General features: G+C 46.3%; 1 protein-coding gene across 1 annotated transcript in view; it reads right to left on the reverse strand.

The window, feature by feature from the left end:
- The window catches only part of DNAH5 (dynein axonemal heavy chain 5), a 4,235,244-nt gene that overhangs the window by 529,969 nt on the left and 3,684,686 nt on the right, over positions 1-20,589 (reverse strand). Inside the window, exon 68 of the mRNA XM_069613779.1 lies at positions 18,461-18,651. Coding sequence (XP_069469880.1) covers positions 18,461-18,651 — 191 coding nt within the window. The remainder of the gene's footprint in view (positions 1-18,460; positions 18,652-20,589) is intronic.

Below are 20,589 nucleotides of genomic sequence, written 5' to 3' on the forward strand. Positions count from 1 at the left end.
ATAGGGCATCCAGGGTGGCTCGGCAACAATATTTGTACTCAGTGGTGGCTCAGAAATAATATTTTTATTTTTGTGGCGGCTCAGCAAACACAATTTGAATACCAAGGTGGAAGGGTTTCCATTCACACATTTCGAAGATATCCTGTGTAGTCAAAATAGAGAAAATGATGTAACAAGTACTAAATAATACTAAAATAATGTTGTATCGACAGGTATGTGCGCCTAATGTGTGGGTGCCACAGAAACTATATTCCATTGGATGGACTTCATAGTCAACATATAAACATCCTTTTGCGCAAAGGAATGATTGTGACAATTACCTGGGATAACCATGCTTCAGCTGTGTGCTGCTGTGCTATACTAATAATACAAACAAGCGTGCCTACTGAAAGATTTTTACTACAGAGCCTTTAATCATATTTTAAAACAGATAAGGTGGGGTGCCTAGTTTGTTGTGCGCTAAGGTCCTTGTATGTTAAAGGAATGCAAGTGTGAAAGACAAAAAGGCAAACTGTGAGGTTTGCCAGCAGTCAAACGGAGGGTAGCAGTGAGTACCCCTACCCACATCATATGGTGGAACGGAGTGTTTACTCGCACGCATTTATGGGATGACCTTTGCTCGTTACGAACATCCTAGGTGAGTGCTTATCATTATATGTCATGCTCTGTCATACGTGGACTCTACTGATTCAATGGAAACGTAGGGACTTACTCAGTCCATTTATTTTTATTTTTATTTTCTACAGCCTTATTTCTATCGCTTAAAATTGTTGGACACAAACACCTAACGTTAAATTGAAAAACGCCATCTTGGGGAATGGCCTTACAAGTGAATCTCTGCAGCTCTCACAAGGTCAATTAAAGGTATGCAACAACTTTGAGGGGAAGCACCTTGGGATGATGCAGCCTTACTCCAGGGAATAATTGATTCGTAGTGACATTAGAGATTAATTTCTGTCTATTTCAGTGCTTTCTCAATCATCTGTCATTGCTGATAAAATGCCCACACTGCTATCTTGGAATACGTTAGCCTGGGGGTCCACTGCACAAGTGAACAGCCCTAGCGGTTACATGCTCATTTAAAACACATTACCAGTTTGAGGGTATGCACCTTGGTACTTTGTAATTTGATTTACACTATTGATAGCAACTATGGTCTTTTGAATATCGCAGATTGATTAGATTTATGTAACTTGTTGCAGTTTATACTGATTTGGCCGCGTATAGTTGGACACCACAGAGGTTTCAGGAATAAGGATTCTGTAAAGTTGAATCTCAAGTTATAAACATTTCACGGCTTTTCTTATGAACATGTGCAAGATGACTAAAACTGTTATGGGTAAGCACTTTTCTGGAGAATCCTATTCTTTGCATCCTCCAATGCCAATAACCTAATCCGAATGTAGCATTACTCTTGAATATTGCTTTTCCTAATCAGTAACCATGGTTCGAACTACATGAGCCCTGGATTACACTATGTCAGCTTATCATATTGGTTTTACCAGTTGGAATGTTGGAACATGTGCTGACCAATAGATTCATTTTAACTTTCCTCTTTCTCTCTTCCTCCCATTTTGTACCAGAATTAAATTGTTGGATCAAGACAAGAATATTGTTTGCTATCATGGTTCCCTGATTGAATTGTTTAGTAGTGTCTAGCTATTATATGCCTCGTTATATTCCACAAGGGATTTTGATTCTTGGTTGAATTATGTAATGTAGAACACATTCGAGTCATTTGCTTGCCCTGAGGAGGACCCGTTTGAGGGTCGAAACACGCGTTGGCACAGGCATATGGTATTTTGACTACTCTAGATATTCTTGATATATATTATTAGACATCAAGTCTTTGGCCTTTTGTTTTGTTTGGCAACAAATTAGATGATTTAACAATCCTCTCGTATTATGTTTTTCTTTGTTCGATGTATAACATGTGAGATTGCTATCATTACTTTTCAGTCAGTACGGAACCAACTTGCCCTCCGTAAAAAGTGTACATTATATTTGTTCTCTTAATATATCGGTCGTTGTACTATCATATTGACAATTACATGCATTTTGTTCCATTTACAAACCTAAAATGTTTTGGGATTAATTGCTGACTTTACATTATACATTAAGAAGTTACATAGCGCGGTTCAGGGGGCATTTTCTAAATTTAATCAGATGTTAACTGCAAAATATTCAGCTAACTGGTATGCCATTTGCTTCCAAAGATCCGGCGATCGAGTGCAATGTAAACACAAACCTTTGCGCGATATGGATTTTGCAGTCAGTAAATGGAACATTTGCATTTCAAAGTAATTATTTTAAATTGCTGTTTTGAATCATTCAAAATGACAATCAAATAAATACTAAAGCATGTTTAATGATTTGAAAAACCATTGTTTCATACGCCCATACGTTTAATGCCCAAAATATAATTGGTGGGCGCCTATTCTTTTCATAGTGCTGACCGTACGCAGATGAAATGGCTGCAATCAATGTGTTTAAAAATGTGTATTCTAATACAAAAAATACCAATATACTAAAATCTCTACTCCTTTCATTGATTCAAAGTAACATATAATTATGCAAAGCGATCAAATTAAATAAATCTGTGCATGCAGTGAGCGAGTGCCTTCAGCATTTTAGCATGCGGAAATAAGATTCCACAGATGCATGCCGGGGAGATTTGTCTATGTGGTGCACTAACGTCATTACAAGGGGTATTGCATATTGTTTGCGGCTGCTAATGTCAGCAAGAGGGGTACCGGGTATGATTTATTGCTGTCAGATACTTGAACTTAGGGAGATAGCCAAACTGATTAGATGATCACCTGTGTTGCTTGTAAATATTAATTTAATGAAATGTAAGTTAATATACACTGAAAGAAAACATTTTGTAGAGCGATATATGGGTTAAAATCAGTGTTTTTAAAATTGGTTGAATAGAACACCGGAGTGCACCCATCCTTTAAAACACAGCATCCAAGCTGGTCGTGAGCTTCATTAATTCTGTGAAACATCCAAAATTCAGTCAATTATGACTATTGGGAATCCCCATTTGCAGCTTTATAATAGTCTGACTGTCTACTCACCCACACCACTCCCCTCCTGCCTACCCATAGCCACCCGCTGGCATGCCCACCTCCGCCCACAAAACCACATGGCTTCCTATTTATATTATACCCCCTATTTTGACTACAACACTCACCCACATAGCTTACTGACTGGCTGACTACCTCAAAGCATACCCCATCCCTGCCTATCAGACCTCACAACTGATTCACTGACTACTCACACCAGTCTCGTTAACCCACACCTGGCTCCCACTAACAACCCGCACCACCACAAGCCTGACTACCCTCATCCCCCCACCCAACGTAAGCATGACTTCCCCACCGAACCATCCTCAATGCCTGAAAACAAACCCAAGACCATGCTGCTTTGCCTCATCCAACCTACTTTACCACACGAGTGCCCAGCTCTACCCAGTCACCCTACCCAATGTCTTATTATCCACAACCATACTACCCAATGCCTAACTATTCCAACCACCCACCGCACCCATTGCTTGACTACCCCCACCCACCCTCCACCATGCCAGACTAGATGCCTGTGCATATGCCTGACAACCCTCAACTACCCTACTCCAAGTCTGATTACAACCAGCAACCCACCCTACTCTATGCTTGGCTACCCCACCAGTGCCCATACAACCATACGCCTTATTTTTTACTAGTCATGAACCCCATACCTGAGTAACACCAACAATCCACCATACCCCTCATTACACTACACAAACTCACTCTACCCCATACCTCATTACCCATGCCCTCTACCCACTGCCCGACTAGCTCAGATGACCCAAACTAACCCACATCTGACTACTACATCCACCTTACCCCACCCGCTCATTAATCCCAATCACCCGACCCCATAACTGAATAGCCCCATCCACTCTGCACCATGCTTGACTATCACCATCAAACTGATCCTACACCTGCCTACCACACCAAACCTACCACACTGCATTACTGCTGTCCTGGCTCACACCTTCTGTACACCTGCCGGCCCACCCAACCAACCTTACACAATGCCTGCTTGCGCTCAGCCCTCACCCTACCCCGGCTTACCCCCACCCACCCTATCCCATGCATTACTACCCCACCAGCCATTCCCAACACCTAACTGCAGCTATCCATTCTGCCCCATGCCTGCCCGCCTTTACCCACCCAACTCCACACCCGACTACCCACACCCACCCTATCCCATGGCCGACCACCCAAACAACGCTATCCCATGCCTGACTGCAACATACCACCACCCACTCTACCCCATGTCTGCCCCATAAATCCATGCTAACCCAAACCTGTTTCCCATACCTCACACCAACCAGATCCCACCCGCACATTGTACACCATACCTGCCCCACCTCATCCTCAGTGGCCCATGTGTGCCTACCCATCTACCCACCAAATGTATCCCTGTCTCCTGACTCTAACCCACATCTACCTGTCTACCCACCTACCCTAACCCAGGGTTGCAGGCTTACTCACATACCCTGCAATATGCCTACCCACATTCCCCACAATATGCCTGCACACCCACCCACTGTACCCCTCACCTGTCTATGTGCACATGCTATTCTGAGCCTTTCTCTCAACCCACACTACACCACACCTGTCTGCCAAACCCATTTACCCATTCTAGTGCATGCCTTTCTGCAGACCCTATAACACCTGACTATCACCCATCCTAAAAAAACATGCCTACGAACCCATACAACCACCCTAACCCCCACCTACCTATGCATACACCACCCTGATCCACACATACCTTCCAACCCATTCACCACCCCACACCATGGCACCTTGCCCACTCATACACTCACCCTACCCCGTGACTGCTGCCAGCCCATACACCCAACTTACCTCCCCCCTGCCTAACCATATACCCACAGAAACAATACAACCCCACCATTATCTGCCCACTATACCTCACACTTGCCTGCCTGCCCACCCACCCTACCTCAAGCCTCCTTACCGGAAGCCTGCCTTTAAACCCCTGCCTATGCAAGCTCAAACACATCACCCTACCCCTTGTCTGCCTGCCAGCGCCCAGTTCAAGCACGCATAACACTACCCACCCACACCTCCCAACATTACCCCATGCCTACCTAACCATATCCACCCCCTACCACACACGAACATTATGGTGAACACATGTTTTTAATATGTCTATTAATAATGTTATGTCATGCAGGGACAGTTATTCCAGATCCTTCCTCATCAGGACAGTGGTATGGACATTTACCTGGACACTGTGAAGAGCCAGGAATGAGACGCAGACATAGAGGACTCATACACTAACTTGTATACATAATTGGATTACTGAGAATGTAGGGACAGGGACATTTTATATTTTTATAGTTGCTTTTTTGGGTGAGAAGTTGATAATGTTTTTTGTAAATACATGATGTTACTTAATAAATATATTTGTTGTAACTTTTTACTAATGTTTTTGTTTTTATTTGCTTCTGGTTACCTACAATGAGCAATGCAGTCAAGGTTTGGATGTCTCTTTGGTGCAGTAGGAACAATCTATGTGTGTTTTTGGGTCTTATGGATAATGTTTAGTGGATTACTGATGAATAATTGCACAAACTGAATATGAACTTGAGTATGTGTTGTCTTTACGTTGGGTGTGAGTGAATTCTATAGAAGTGAATACCTGTACCTGTAGTCATGGTCAATCACAGCAAGAATAAATCTGCTACCTGAGGAGGTATGGGTGTCCATGGGACTGACTATGCCAATTCCCATCCTCCCAAAGCATACCCCAACCACTCGAAATGGGCACAGTGGCCCTTGACAATTGCTACCCACCATGCCTGAGGTTTAGCAAGTGTGACAAGATGTACAGTAGACCTGCATTTTGGCTCAGTAGATGTGAAGAGTTCACCTTTCCTTGGTCTCCTCAATACAAGTTGCCCAGCCAGAGGCATACTGGAGGAGGAAGTGCCTGTAGACCTTCGGCACCACTAACCTTTTGTGGGATCCAGGTGCATTCTCAACAGTCTCAGTGTAAAAGAGGCCATATTCCCAAAATATGTTATGTGTTCCATGGTCTAAGCTAATAGACTGGGTTCCGCTGTTTTCTCAGGCTTTCCAGAGTAGGATACTCCTGCTCGCCCTGGCATATTTTCTGTGTGGAGGAACCCCCTTCTGCTGTACGATATTGTAGTTCAGGCTAGTTTCCAAGGTCAGATGCTCTGGCCACAACAGTGTCTTCAGGGTCTTCCCATAAGGAAAACAACTCTGCTGTAGGTGCTGGCTCAGCTGCAGGAGGTGCAGTTCCCTTCCTTCTCCTGGTGGATTTTGGTTTCTCTTTAGCCTTTTTGACAGCTTATGGGCATGATGCTTCTTTGGTGTGTTGACAGCCTTGTCATTGTGCCCCTGTTTTGATTGTAATCTGGTGCCCACAGCAGCAGCAATGGGGTAATTGGCCCACCATGCCAAGTTATTCCAGATCATTACTCAACAGGACAGTAGTATGGACATTTTCCTGGACACTGTGAAGAGCCAGTAATGAGACGCAGACATAGAGGACTCATGTTGTTTGCCATACACACTTATTAAATAGTAAAAGGGTTGGAAAATGCCTCACTGTCCCTATTCTAGGAGGTATTTCCCTAACTCAACCAAAACTAAGGGCCTGCCGTGTGTCAAGATATCTAAAGCAAAATTCCTGTGTCCAAAATCCTATCCTAGTCCTCACACTTTAAAGTAACTCTAAGGTGGTAAAGGTGCAACAAAAAGGCGTGTATTCAACAAATGTTTCATATTAATAATATTCACAGTTCTCGTGAATGACTTTCCCCACGTTTCTCTTCAACAAATCAAAATTTCAAAAGACTAACCGAGTTCTTTGTAGCTCAAGAGGATAATTCCCCTCATCTTGACGTTGCAACTTATTCCAGGGGAAATGCCTCCCTTCTCCAAGTCCTTCTCACATTCAACCTAATTCACAAATACTAAGGGCAAGAATCTTCTGTGGGATTCTCCGATTCCCGCAACACTTCTCCTGCCAGGTTCCTTCTCTTTACACATTCACTGCAGTTCAGAATAATTGGGGCATGGCTCTTCCTTGGGATTCTTTAACTTACAAAACACCTGGTATACTCTTGTACCAGGTTCCTTTTCACATTCACTGTAATTCACGTCATCCACTTGGCTTTGCCTGGCATACTCATCTTCCAGAAATATCTGTATGTAGTTCACTTTACACACACTTTTGCTTTCTGTTGGTATACTCCCCTGCCAGGTCTTTTAATATTCATTGCATTTCAGTCTTTACTGCCACATTGTTTTTCCCACATGTATTTTATAATGTGGCTACGGGTCCCAGACCCTTTTCCATGGACTTCTTATTTATCTATTTTCTTTTTACATTTGTAAAGAGCCTAAGCCCAGGGGCATCAGGGCACTGTTGCAAAACTAGTTAAACGTATTGGGGGACAAAGGGAAAAAATAATGTATACACACAAGGCAATCAAAAGTATTCTGAGCTCAGTTAGTAGTGTTAGGCAAACAGTCAGGTTTTCAGGGCTTTGCCGAAGGCCCAGTAAGAGTTCTCCGCTCTCAAGGCAGGTGGGAGGGAGTTCCAGTGATTTGCTGCCACCGTGGGGAAGCTTGTGCCTACTCCTCTAGCTAGCTTGTATTTAGGTTTGATGGGGCATTAAGAGTACGCTGTCCTTACAGTTCTCGTAGAGCTGGCTCTGGAGATTCTTTGTGACAAGTAGGTGAGTGCTGAAAGAGACAGACATCTATGTGTGACAGAGAGAGTCTTGTAACCAAATGTCCCGGAGGCCCTATAATCCTGCTCAGGCTTCCTCCAGCTCTCACAATGTGTTTCCTTCGGTATGTGGTACACCATCCAAAGCGCCCTGGCTGCCCCGTACCTCTGCGCAGACTCACCGGTTCTCAGCAGTGGCATCAGGGTCTCTCGTGTCTCCTGTGTCGGTCTGTGGATTGTCATCTGCTCTGCAGTGTGCTTCGTTCACTCGTCAGATTCCACTACACCTCTGGCTCCCCTTGGATGCTTCTTCTATTCTCGGCTTCTCAGTGGTAGTTCTTTGACCTGTGAGCATTGCTGGCCAACGTTCCCAGGTCTTCCACAACCCGGCAAGACCATCTACTCTGCCGCCAGCCACCATACTCTTGGTCTCTCTCCTCGGCTGTTCTCACCCCAGCTGCGTAAGAAGACGAACTCCATGCTTCTTTTCCCAAGCATTGTTTTAAACCATGTTGGGCCAATCACATTCTTCCAACCACTAGTCTACTGGCGTTGGTTTGCATTAAGAGTAATCATCATTGCTCCTTGCCTCTTCCTTGTCTCAGTTCTTTTATTTACTCTCTGATAACGAGGAATGCTGAACCGGGACAGCCGACCCAACCCTTTAAAACGAGGTAGCAATACCTTGAGATGAATGGGGACCCTGGGCTTACTCTACTGTGACGTTCCTCGTCTCACAGTTTCTTAACTGCTTGGCTCCTCTCCTCAAGTCAATTACTTAATAACTCAACGCTCATTGTCTTGAGTTATCTTTTACCCCCACCTCCCTCCGTTACTTCTTTTCCCTTATCACTTTTCTCTACTCACTGTCCAGTCACAATTTTGCCACCTCACTCAGTTTTACTCACCATTCACTTTTTCGAATTCCGGCTCTCGGGATTGATGCCTCTTTATGAGCTGCTTCAACCTTCCATCCGTTCAGCTTCCTGTAGAAGTCGGGAGGGAATTTCGTACAAACCGACGGACCCATCTCACCTACGCTTGCAAGCCTTAGTTTAAAAACTATTTCTGCTATCTACAGGGAGCGTCATGCCCTTCCAGCCTAATGGCAGAGGACATTCGATATTGTCGGGACCACAAAGCTTACTTAGGTTGATGGCTCTTTAACCATTATCTCTGCTACCACGTGAACCGGGACAGCTGACCCAGCCCTTTAAGATGAGGTAGCAATACCTTGAGATGAATGGGGATGCAGAAGTTACTCAAACATCAATAATCAAAACGACTCAGGAAGTTGGCAAAGTTGACAGTTTTATTATCAATTATCTAAAACAGGGAGTACAACGGACATATCATAGCATGGTGCATTTAACAAAAAACATCATACTTATAGTAAAAACACATCATTGATGACGTCAACCTACATATTCACTAACGTCATCCAAAAAACATCATACTTATAGTAAAAACACATCATTGATGACGTCAACCTACATATTCACTAACGTCATCCTACGTGGCAAACTACAAAATCCTAGTGGCAAATGTGATAGGATTAGAGGGAACATCTAGGTATACGTTCCATAATAGTCTAAGAAAGTGATAGGCTCCTTAACGTCAGGTGGGACTACTAAGCCCATCCTTCAAACAAGTCACTATGAACGTCACTAAATACACAACGTCCTTTTGGTTATACAAACTATAGGGCTCTTAATTACGTGGGCCCCTACGATTGGTTGGCATTCTTACATCCGTCAGTACTTTTCCACCCACATTAGCAGCGCGCAGGCTGGAATTCCAGGTGCTGGTGAGCTGGTCATAACCATAGCTTCCCACCAATTAGCATATCATCTATCATCAGCTCAGTAGTCTGCACGTCAATTAAGGCTTTGAACTCAGCCTTGGAAATGTTCTTTGCTCTGATGAATACAGGGGAGTAGGAGCATGCTCTGCCTCTCTCCGAAGGTATGGTTCATCATGTTTGTCCAGTTCCATCCATTCACGTGACTGAAGACCACAAATTTGAGCTCTGGTGCATTTAAAATACTAGTATTTAAGGAAACTCTGACATCTTCCTTGCCTTCGTCCATGCCTTCTGAACAGGAGTTTCATTCTTCCACACGATTGTAACTAATGTCTGCTCATCCCAGTCCGATAAAACCATGGCTTCTTGGGGCTAATCCAGCCTCGCCTCTCTGAGATTCACTTCTGTAATTTCGTTGTTTTTCAACCGCAACACACTGGAAAAGTCCTTCCTTCTCTGGTCCAGCTCTGCTATAACACGTTGTGGAAACACCCATTCTTTACTTACTCCTATATATGTATACGTTGGCGCCTGCCGCAATCTATTCACCACATAGCTAGCCTCAAGAATACTTTGTCTGCTTGCATTTCTTTGCATCTGTAGACATGTAAAATGACTTGATATCTTCATTGTTTCTGTAGCATAAGTTTCTTCATCTCGAGCCAGAGATGTCACTTATCTTTGATACTTTCTTGATGCCTTATAGAATTTCTTCACTCTCCTGTCTCTGCATCTCTTCCAAGTACATTAGTCTGGCTTTGTGTGATATCACTAATCTGCTCTTTCATTTATTGGTCCTCCTTTTCTGGGATTTCGTTCAAATGACCATCATACTGTCTCATATGCAAGCATGGCTTTCTTAATGGGAATCTTGCCTCCAGGATTCTCCTTAGTATCAGTACTTTCACTGGTACTGCACGTGTCTCAAACTCTGGTTCCCAACATATAGTTAATATGGGTGAGATGGTTGAAGTGGGGGCACTTGGCTCCTTATCTACAATGCTGTCAGTGAAATTGTCAAGTTGTTGAGGAGGATGATGGCAGTATGCCATTATGGCATGAGGAATGGAGAGAAAATCCCTAAAAGGGAAAAGGGGATACTTTGCCTCAACTGATGATGTCTTGTCTTTCCCTGAGGGTTGCCTCCCCTCATGTGGTCCTTCAAATAGCGGCCCCCAGGGTCCGGATCAGGTAGTGACGGTCATCCCCTGGCCACATGAGGAGAGGTTATCTCAGGGAAAGGAGTGTTGACATCATCAGATTCATCACAACACTCATTGTAATAGAAGCAGATAATGCACCCATCTATATAGTTACCTGGTCAATATGGGATTTCTTGGGAGGCACAGCAGCATATCTGCTCATCTAAGGCCCCATGGGTAGATAGTCCTCAGACTGGAACAAAGTCTCATCTACTACTGTCCTGGTAGCCCTAGCATCTCTAAGTCCAGTATTCTCCAAGCCATTGATAGAGACCTTTTGAATGCACTTGCGTGATTCCTGCATACCTCATGTCTTGGTCAATTGACGGTCCAGAGTTGTCAAGAAGCTGGCATCCTATCCGGTACTGATGATGCATAGTGAGGGAGTTCACACCCAGTCTCAGGCCAGGTAGCAGGTACTCCCCCGGAACAGAAATCAGTCTCCCAGCACCAAGGAAAGGACCGCCAACGTATTAACGTGGTGTCAAGCAGTGCAAAGCACTGGACATGAGAAGTCCAAGAGAAGCTCAAGAATAAAGTGGGCAGAAACATAGAATAAACAAGCTAGGCCAAGCAGGGAGGGTTGTTGGGTAAAAGAGGAGCCAGAACAGAGCTGAGAGAAAAGGACTCAGCACAGCGGAAGGCAAGGAGGAGGCAGACAAACAACAGGAACAGGTTCCAGAGGAGAGGTTAGCAGCAAGATCCAAAGGGAATGAGCAAGGGAAATAGCTGGAAACAGGAGCAACGATTGAACAACCCACGCGGACGCACAGCAAATGGACGGATAGCAGCCACTGGTCCTCAGCACGGCCACAGTGAGGAAAAGATGGCGGCTCCCAGGAACCAGGGATGTTCTGGCAGGGAGCATTGGAGAAAAGAGTCCAGCAACCTCCAGTAGGCCCACCACAGAGGAAAGGCACGGCGACCAAAACAGGTAGGGGCGTGACAATTTCCGAGAAGTTTTCTGCTGCACCCATGGCGACTAAGCTAAGTTCTGACAGGTCCCATTTGACTAGTGCTGAAGGTGGAAAGTCGCACTTGTGCCCTGGATCCTATTCATTGACACCTAAGGTCCCCTTTCCTTTGGTCAAAAATACACAATCCTCACAGTTAATTGAAATCTATGGGGGGGATACTTAACCTGTTCCTTTGCTTCTTTAAGCTTCAAGTCTCCAACTCCAATGTCTTCCACTCTATTGTCATGTCCTTCTCCTGTTGGATAACCCCATTTGCTGCAGCTTGATGGACTCATCCATGGCAGGGCTGTGTGACAGAGACTAGGTAGCATGAGGAGAGCTAGATTGAAAGGATCCCTTTTCCTGTGTAGAGAACTACTCTTAGTATGGGGAAAATGCCTCTATTAGCTCCACCTTCATTCCAGTTAAGTCCAAGAGGGAACTGCAGGCCAGGAAGCCCTGCCTGGCCCTAGCGGGCCTCTGTGAGTGATTTCTTTGTTATTTAAAAAGAATTTTGCATTTGCGCTCCGAGCGCGTTGTTGTGCCTGCTCTCCCCTCCCCTCCCACTTCCTGCTCTTCCTCTCCCTCCCGCATCCCTGCCCGCCCACACCCCCCTCCCCTTCCTCTCCTCCCTCTTCCTATTACCACCCCGCTCCTGGGCAGCCCTCTGCCCAGCAGCCCCCTGCGGCTAAGGGCCCCAAGGCCAAGGGCGACTCCTGCAGTTGTGGCTCCCTGTGTGTCTGCAGGTGTCCGCAGGGGACGCAAGGCGCAAGTAAATTTCGCCTTCTCCACCTTCTTCCTGCCCACCCCCACCCACGCCTGGCCACTGCATTCGCACAGTGTCTTCACCTCACTGTGTTCCACAGTTGTGGTAACTAGGGTTTTTCTCTCCTCGCAGGATTCTCAAACTTAGGTGGCCTCTCCACTGTGTTCCTAAAACACAATACTGTTGTTGTTCTGAAATGTGGTAACCTGTCTTGCCGTTCCTTCCTGTCTGTGGGCTCTCGCATCATCTGTCTCCCCCCCCTCCCACTCCATGGTGCTCTCTATCTCGCCTATCTTCTCTAACTGCTGCTCTATTGACTATCCTGCTCTCCTCACTAAATCTGGTAGGAAAAAGTTTAAAAAGGACATCCTGGTCTCCAACCCAGGCCTCCCTATCGCTGACACCTACACTAGTGCCTGCTCTAAGGAAACTCTCACTGACATCCTCTTTTTCGTGCCTTCACCTGACCTATGGACCCTTCATATGGTCTCTGTGCTCTCTCCTTTTTCCTCTTCTCCCATTAATGGTGGCACCCGTTGGGATGTCCTCTTGGCCCCCTTCCGCTCCTCTAAGGCCATCATTAATGTCTACGCTAATGGGACCGTCTTGGTCCAAGGCCCTCAGGCCAACCTTCACCTCTTTGATAGACGCTTCCCTCGCCTCATCAACTTCCTTTCCTCCCCTGCTGTCCCCCCCCCTGTCTTTGGCTACCTTGCCTCTACCCTCCCTCCCTGCCCCCTCTCGCACTCCCTCTTCACCTCCTTCTTCTACACCTCCGCAGGGCGTACCTCTGATCTGTACCCCTCCCCGGAAGTCCTTCAAGGATGGCAACCTTCTCCACTTTGCCACTCTTAACTCTCGCTCTGCCATCAAGCATTCCTCCGATATCTGTCGCCTTCTTGAGGAACTGGACCTTGACGTCCTCGGTCTCACTGAGACATGGTTCACAGCCAGTTCTGTCACGAGCTTTGACACACTCCTACCTGAAGGTTACAAGATCCTCTCTGTGCCCAGGCCCAACCGTGCAGGGGGGGGTGTTGCCCTTATCTTCCCTGAGTGGATTCCTGCCACTGTCACTCCTACGCAGACCTACTCCTCTTTTGAATGTCTTGTCTGCCGACTCTCTCTCTCTCTCCTAGCCATTCCCTTACCGTGGCTACTATCTATCGGCCACCTGGTCAAATTTCATCCTTCCTCTCTGAGTGGGCTGACCTCTCCTCCTCACTCCTGTCCTCTACCACTCAACTCCTCTTTCTTGGGGACTTCAACATCCACCTAGATGCCTCCTGTCCCCCCACTGGACTCTTTCGTGACCTCTGCGACTCTCTCTCACTCTCTATTCTCCCGTCTGGGCCTACTCATTCTGCAGGACACACTCTTGATGCTCTGATCTCTTCTGACCTTCCCCTCTCTGTCCCTCTCTCCACTCCTCTCTCCTGGAGTGATCACTTTCTCCTATCCTCCCACCTCACCCTCCCTACCCCACAGGCAAAGCCACCCTCATCATTGCCACCCACCTTCTCGGTCATCCGACCCATGAAGCGCGTGTCAGTTGCGGCTTTCGCTGCCACCTTCTCGCCCCCCCCCCCTTCGGCTGACTCCCACCCTGACACAGCCCTCTCCTTGCTCCACTCTGCTATATCTGATACTCTTGATATCCTTGCCCCTGTCATGAAAATCCGCCTGAAGCCCAAAGCCAAATGTAACTCCTGGTATGATTCGGATCTCGTCACCCTAAAATGCAAGTGCAGGGTGGCAGAGAGGAAATGGCGTGCTTCATGTTCATCCTCTGACAAACTGGCCTGCCGCCTGCTCCAAAGGCAATACCGTCTCTCTGTTCTCACCAAGAAGAGAGCCCTTATCCAAGCCCGCATCTCTGCGGCATCTAACAACTCGGCTGAACTCTTTAAAATCTGCAAGGAGCTTGCCAACCCTGCTGCAGTCTCTACCTCTCCTGTCCCCTCCCAGGCCCTCTGCACTGCACTGGCCTCCCACTTCATCTCTAAAACTCAGGACATCCTGTCCTCACTCTCCTCCTATCACCTCCCCCCCTCTCTTCCCTGCTCTTCCTCTGGCCCTTCTGCAGCCACCCCTCCTCCCTCCTTCTCTGCCTTTCCCCTTTTTTCTGCTGACGAGGTTTCCAGACAAGTCCGATCTATGAAAGTCTTGTCTAAACAGATTCACCCCTGTTCCTCCAAAACTATCAAGGACCACATCGACTCCCTGGCTCCTGCCCTGGCTGACTTTTGCAACCACACCTTCGCCTCTGGAGTCTTCCCATCCCCCCTCAAGCCCTCCCTTGTGCACCCTCTCCTTAAGAAACCCTCTGCCGACCCCTCCTGTCCGGCTAACTATCGCCCAATCTCCATCACTCCCTTCCTGGGCAAGCTCCTGGAGAAACTGGCCATCTCCCAGCTTAACCTCCATGCTGAAGCTGTTGATAGTCTCCATGACCATCAATCTGGCTTCAGAGCGGCCAGAAGCACGGAAACTGCTCTCCTGAACATCCGTGAGGACCTGCTCTTGAACCTCGACTCCAACACTCCGTGTGTTCTCATTCTGCTCGATCTCTCTTCTGCCTTTGACACTGTCAACCATGCCATCCTGCACAATGGTCTCCGTGATAACCTGGGTATCACTGGTCAGGCTCTGGCGTGGCTGACCTCTTCCCTTTCCAATCGACCCTCCCAGGTCCAACTTGGGTCCTTCCTCTCTGACATCTTTTTCTCCACCTGTGGCGTTCCCCAGGGATCTAATCTCTCTCCCTGGCTGTTCAACCAGTATCTGGCACTCCTTGCCCACCGCATCGCCGCCCTCTGCCCCAACTTTCAGTGCTATGCGGACGATACCCAGCTCATTTTCAGGCTACCCTCGGCCTCCCCCTCTCCCTCCCTCATCTCTGACTGTCTGTCTGCTATCCAGGAATGGTGTGCTGCCAATGACCTCTGCCTTAATGCTAGTAAGACTGAGATCCTACTCATCGGCACACCCACTCCCTCCTTCCCTGCAGCTCTCTGGCCGGCCTCTCTTGGCCCTCTTCCTGCTCCTACCTGCAAGGCAAAAAACCTCAGGGTCATCTTCGACTCCACACTCTCCTTCTCTCCTCATATATCTGACGTCTCTAAGAAGTCACATTACCAGCTGCACCTCCTCAGAGGTATTCTTCCCTTCCTCTCCTTCCCCCAGAAGCTCACTGTCTCCCGAGCCCTGGTTCTCTCGAAGCTGGACTACTGTGACAGCCTCTATCTTAATCTGCCTGCCTCCACTCTCCGCCCTCTGCAACTCATCCAGAACAGAACTGCGAGACTTGTCCTTGGCCTCAAGCCCAGGGACCGTATCTCTCCAGGACTGAAATCTCTACACTGGCTCCCAGTGGCTGCGAGGATTAAGTTCAAAACCCTCTGCATTGTCCACAAGGCCTTCTGGGGCCTGGGGCCTAAATACCTTCAACTCTCTCTTCCTAAATATCTTCCTTCCTTCCCGAGCCCTACGCTCATCCGTCTCCAACTCCCTCAGGGTCAGCCGCTTCTCGAAGCAACGAGCTGGGGGTAGATCTCTCTCCGCGGCAGGGGCCTCCCTCTGGAACAGCCTTCCTGCCTCCCTGAAACTTGAGGAGAACCATCTCCGGTTCCGGAAGCACCTCAAAACCTTCCTCTTCACTTCTGCTTTCTCTCTCCCTCTCCCCTGCTAAATTCTTCACCTAAACTGCACTGATTCTGCAACTGGGCCACTCTCACCGACCTCGGTCCTGGGCCCAGTCACTCTTCACTTGCACTGCCTCCCTGGCAACCCCTGCACTGCGGGACTGTCTCTGTATCCCTACAGCCCCCCCCCAGCACTTGTCTGCACTTACCTTGCACTTGCCACCAGCTGGCCCTATTTATTTATTATTTTATTTCTATTCTGCTTGTTTGTACTGCACACCCCCTCCCCCCCTTCCCCTTGAACTTTTTCCCTTCCCCCTACCCCTGCACTTGCGCGGTCCGAATTACACCTGGCCTAGTAGGATCCTTGTCTGTCTTCCCCTTGTTCCCCCCTCCCTGCCTCGTCGTGCCTTGAAACACTTGTGTATAGGCGTGTTACAAATGCCATATCATAGCATATCAAGCCACGTGATTAACAGAAAGGCAATACACTCTCTAAGGCACTAAGTGGTTCCTTTGGGATACACCTGCCTTAGGAGTGATACGGATTCTTAAGGCAGAACACACACAATCAGAGCCACTCAGGAATTGAGTAAGCCTGATTGACAGAAGAAATATAGTCCTAAACCCACAAAAGCCAGAAGAAAGCACAGCAAGCTAACTCATTGGGTAAAAGTGGGTTTTGTTTTGTTTGTTTTGTTTATTATTTGTAATGCGCCGAAATACCCTAGGGTAACAAGGTGCAGCAGATACAAGAATTTGCAAAACTTAGTTACAGACAGTAAAATATGTACAGGTATGAACACAGTAATAATAACAGTAAGCAGGAAATATATACATATGTACAATTAACAGTCCATTCTAAGAGTGGGTGGTAGGGAATTCCAGAGTTTGGCCGCTTTCACTGGGAAGCTATTACCACCTATAGTTGATCGTTTGTAAGAAGGGATGGAGAGGCAGTCTCTGCCCGCTGTCCTTGTCGGTCTCATGGATGTTAGTCTGTGAAATCTGTTGATCAGATAAGTGGGGGCCGCTTTATTAAGGGACTTATGGGTAAGTGAGGCAGTTTTTAAGGAGATTTTGTCTATGATGGGAGTCCAGTTGTGTTGCTGGCTATGTACTGTAATGTGGACTGTTCTTGAGATGCATAAGGTCGCTCTGAGTGCGTTGTTCTGGAGGGTTTGTAGCTTGCTAGTAACGGCCTTGGAAGACCCAAGATAAAGGGCGTTACAGTAGTCTAAGCGGGAGAGTATGAGGGCTCTGGCCAGGGTCAGGCAGCTAGTATCGGATAGAAAAGGTTTGGCTGTCCGGATCAATTTACACGTATAAGCCGTGGAAGAGGCTAGTGACACCTATCTAACTGAAACATCCTTTTGGAGGTTTGGACCAAGGAGGAGCTACAAAGGAGGCAGTGAGAGGAGGTTGGAGAGAATATGAAGGAGTAGGTCCAGGTGAAGAGTTTATTGGATATTGGAGGTTGTGAGAAACACAAAAGGAGAGGTTGAGAAGGACATTCAGGAGTCAGTCTGAGAGGAGATTGTAAAAAATTGAGATAAGCCACAGCTAATACAGACGTAAGGTGTAGAGGACAAGGAGGAGGCAAATCCTTCTTCACTGTGAGTCTGGGAAGGGAAGAGGTACACGTATCTGCTGCGGTAGCATTGAGCTACAGAAGGAGATATTGGATTGAGAGGAAATGATAGGAGGTACAGGAGACCTTCTTCAGGTGTGTTATTGTTGCGATCCATAAAGGAAGAAAGAGGGGATTGGGGCTTTGTTGAGTAAGGCCAGAATACTAAGACAGGGAGGTGGCGCATTGAGGCATAGTCTTTGGGCAAGCTCACATTGCAAGCCTCTTGGTATAAGTTCTGGGGTGTTGCCAAGCAGTATTCTACCCCTGTCTCTACCCTTGTTCTGACCCAGTAAGTGGGGTCGTGAGGGCACTAGAGACCCAGGGATTGGCGTGTCTGAGACACTCAAAACTGCTAGTATATGAGGGACTGTGAATTGATGCAATACCCCTACAAGGCAACCCAGCTGGAGATTTACCAGTGAGACCTGAACTGTTGAATCCAAGAAGAATAAGCCATCCTGCTGTGATTGAAACTTTGAGAAGCATTTTCTTCGTTCAGTCCAAAATTGTAACAAACATTGATATACCTTGATTAAACCATTTATTTACGTGTCTGCCTCGTATAAATCCTATTCAGTTTTGTGGCCAATATTAAACAACCAATGTTTTGTAATGAAAAGACAATGAAACCAAATTTAGTAAAAATGTTCTTAATCTTATTACCCACTGTACTTACCTTTAATGAGGGTCAAAAACTCCTCATGCTTCACTCTGTTGCACTGCATATCAATTTTCAGGGTGAGAAGAAGAGTGAACAAAAACTTATGCTCCTCATAGAGGCCTCTCGCTGCATATTTATACACCTCATATGTCATGTGTTCGATTATATTGGCTATTCTTTTGCTGGTAATCGGACTTTTCATAGATCTGTTTGAAGGAAAATATCAATAAGTCATCAAAATCTGGAATAATGATATCTCAGGTCATTTGATTCTTAGCAGTAATTGCAAATGCCATCTTTTTCGATGTGTAAAACACATAGAATACAAAATCTACAAAAGGCATTTACAATTACACACATTGGCCTTCATTATAAGTATGGCGGTCCGGAAATAAGGGTGCCGCAACTGAGTGAAAGCACTCAAAGATGTTGATGCAGCCAATGTTGTTCACTACAAGGTAGACTATGTTCCTATGTTAAAACACAATAAAACATCACAAAATGCATTAAAGCACAGTATTACATGGAGGAAAATAAAACAGAATATATGTACTGGTGAGTATATAAGAAATACTTTTGAAGTGTGAATTGGGCCTTTTGGAAGCCTGCCATACTGAGCATCTGACATTGGAAGGACAGGGCTAGTGAAAATGTTTTAAATGGTGGAGGGGGCCTTTGGGATTGTTGGCAAATTAAAACTGATCAAAGTGATCTTCTGTTTTTGCTGGAAAAATTCGAATGAACTGCACTATATCTAAAGTAAACCCTTTCGAATCAAGTTTGGATTATGATGATGGATGAAAGACTGAAGGTACTCTATTGAAGTGTCTTTATATGAAATGTCTATTCTTAATTTTATTTGAGTATTTTTCACTTTGTAACGCACTAAATGGTGAATATGTCCAGTAGTACACTGAAGAATATTATGAAATATTGTTGTCTATAAATTAACTTGAAAACAAAACTGCTCTATTAGTAATATTAATTTGTATACATAGTATGATCAATTCCTAGTACTGTCATTGGCGATAAGACCAAGCAAGCATTTCCAAAGGAAGCCTTTAAAACTCTATAGGCTCACAGGTCATATTCTGATCAGTTGGCTATTCTTGACGCCTGAACATCTCACGCTAGGGTGTGTGTCATTTGGGAACTCATTCAGTTTGCCAACTTTTGAAATTGGGGGTAGAATGGTAGAGGACCCTAGTTTGCACATATGTAAGTCACTCAGCAAATTCCTTTGCGGGATTAGTTTGGCAACAAAAAAGGAAGGAAAGGTTTGTTTGTAAGGGGGCTTGGACTTTGTTGATTTTCATTTTTCTTAGGGAATCCATATTTTGTAGTGTTTATTTTAGGTAGGGAAGAACAAATTACTTAACTCTCAGTAGTGTTCTTTCTGATGGATGTTCCTCCCACGGATTCCTCATCGATGATAATTCTATTTGAAGCGCTGTTGATCCTCAGAAACCTTTCTGCCACCAGAGGGCACTGTGTGGCTCTGCATTGGCTCTGCCAAATGTTTCTAAGCTTCCCAGGCTGGACAAGACATCGGGCTAGTACATACTGAAGCGCCACGCCCCATGTCCTCAGTTCCACCCTTTTTTCCTAGTACCTCGACGCTGAGAGACCATGGATCCGAATGTGCGCTGGCAATCCGCCAAGAGGCAGGTTATGTGGGCAATGAGTACTTTATGGGAGAAACACCCATCAAAAAGGACATTACCGAGAGGTATGAACTTTGTTCTCCTAATGAATGACTTCCTCCCATGCATTCTCATCTATAATATACTCTCCTAGCAGTACATGGATTTGGAGGAGGGAAGGGAGCAAGGTCACCACCTCAAAATAGAACACCCTGGAGGAACTCCTTACCAAAATGAGCATTGTGTCTTGACTGAGAATCCAGCCAGTACTGATTGGTGAATGTGTGCTGCGAGACCAGGGTAGCATCCTGGCAAATGTCCACAACAGGGACCCCTCTCTGCAAGGCAGAGGCAGCCACCAGTCCTCTGGTAGAATGAGCTCTGAGACCATCAGGCACAGCCTTACCTGGCAGAGCGCAGCATTCTGAAATGGAGGGAATGAACCACCTTGATAGGGTCTGTTTGATCACAGCCCTGCCAGCATGGGCCCCAGCATTACCC

Source organism: Ambystoma mexicanum, chromosome 5p, assembly GCF_040938575.1.
Source record: "Ambystoma mexicanum isolate Mex_15411 chromosome 5p, UKY_AmexF1_1, whole genome shotgun sequence".
NCBI lineage: Eukaryota > Metazoa > Chordata > Amphibia > Caudata > Ambystomatidae > Ambystoma > Ambystoma mexicanum.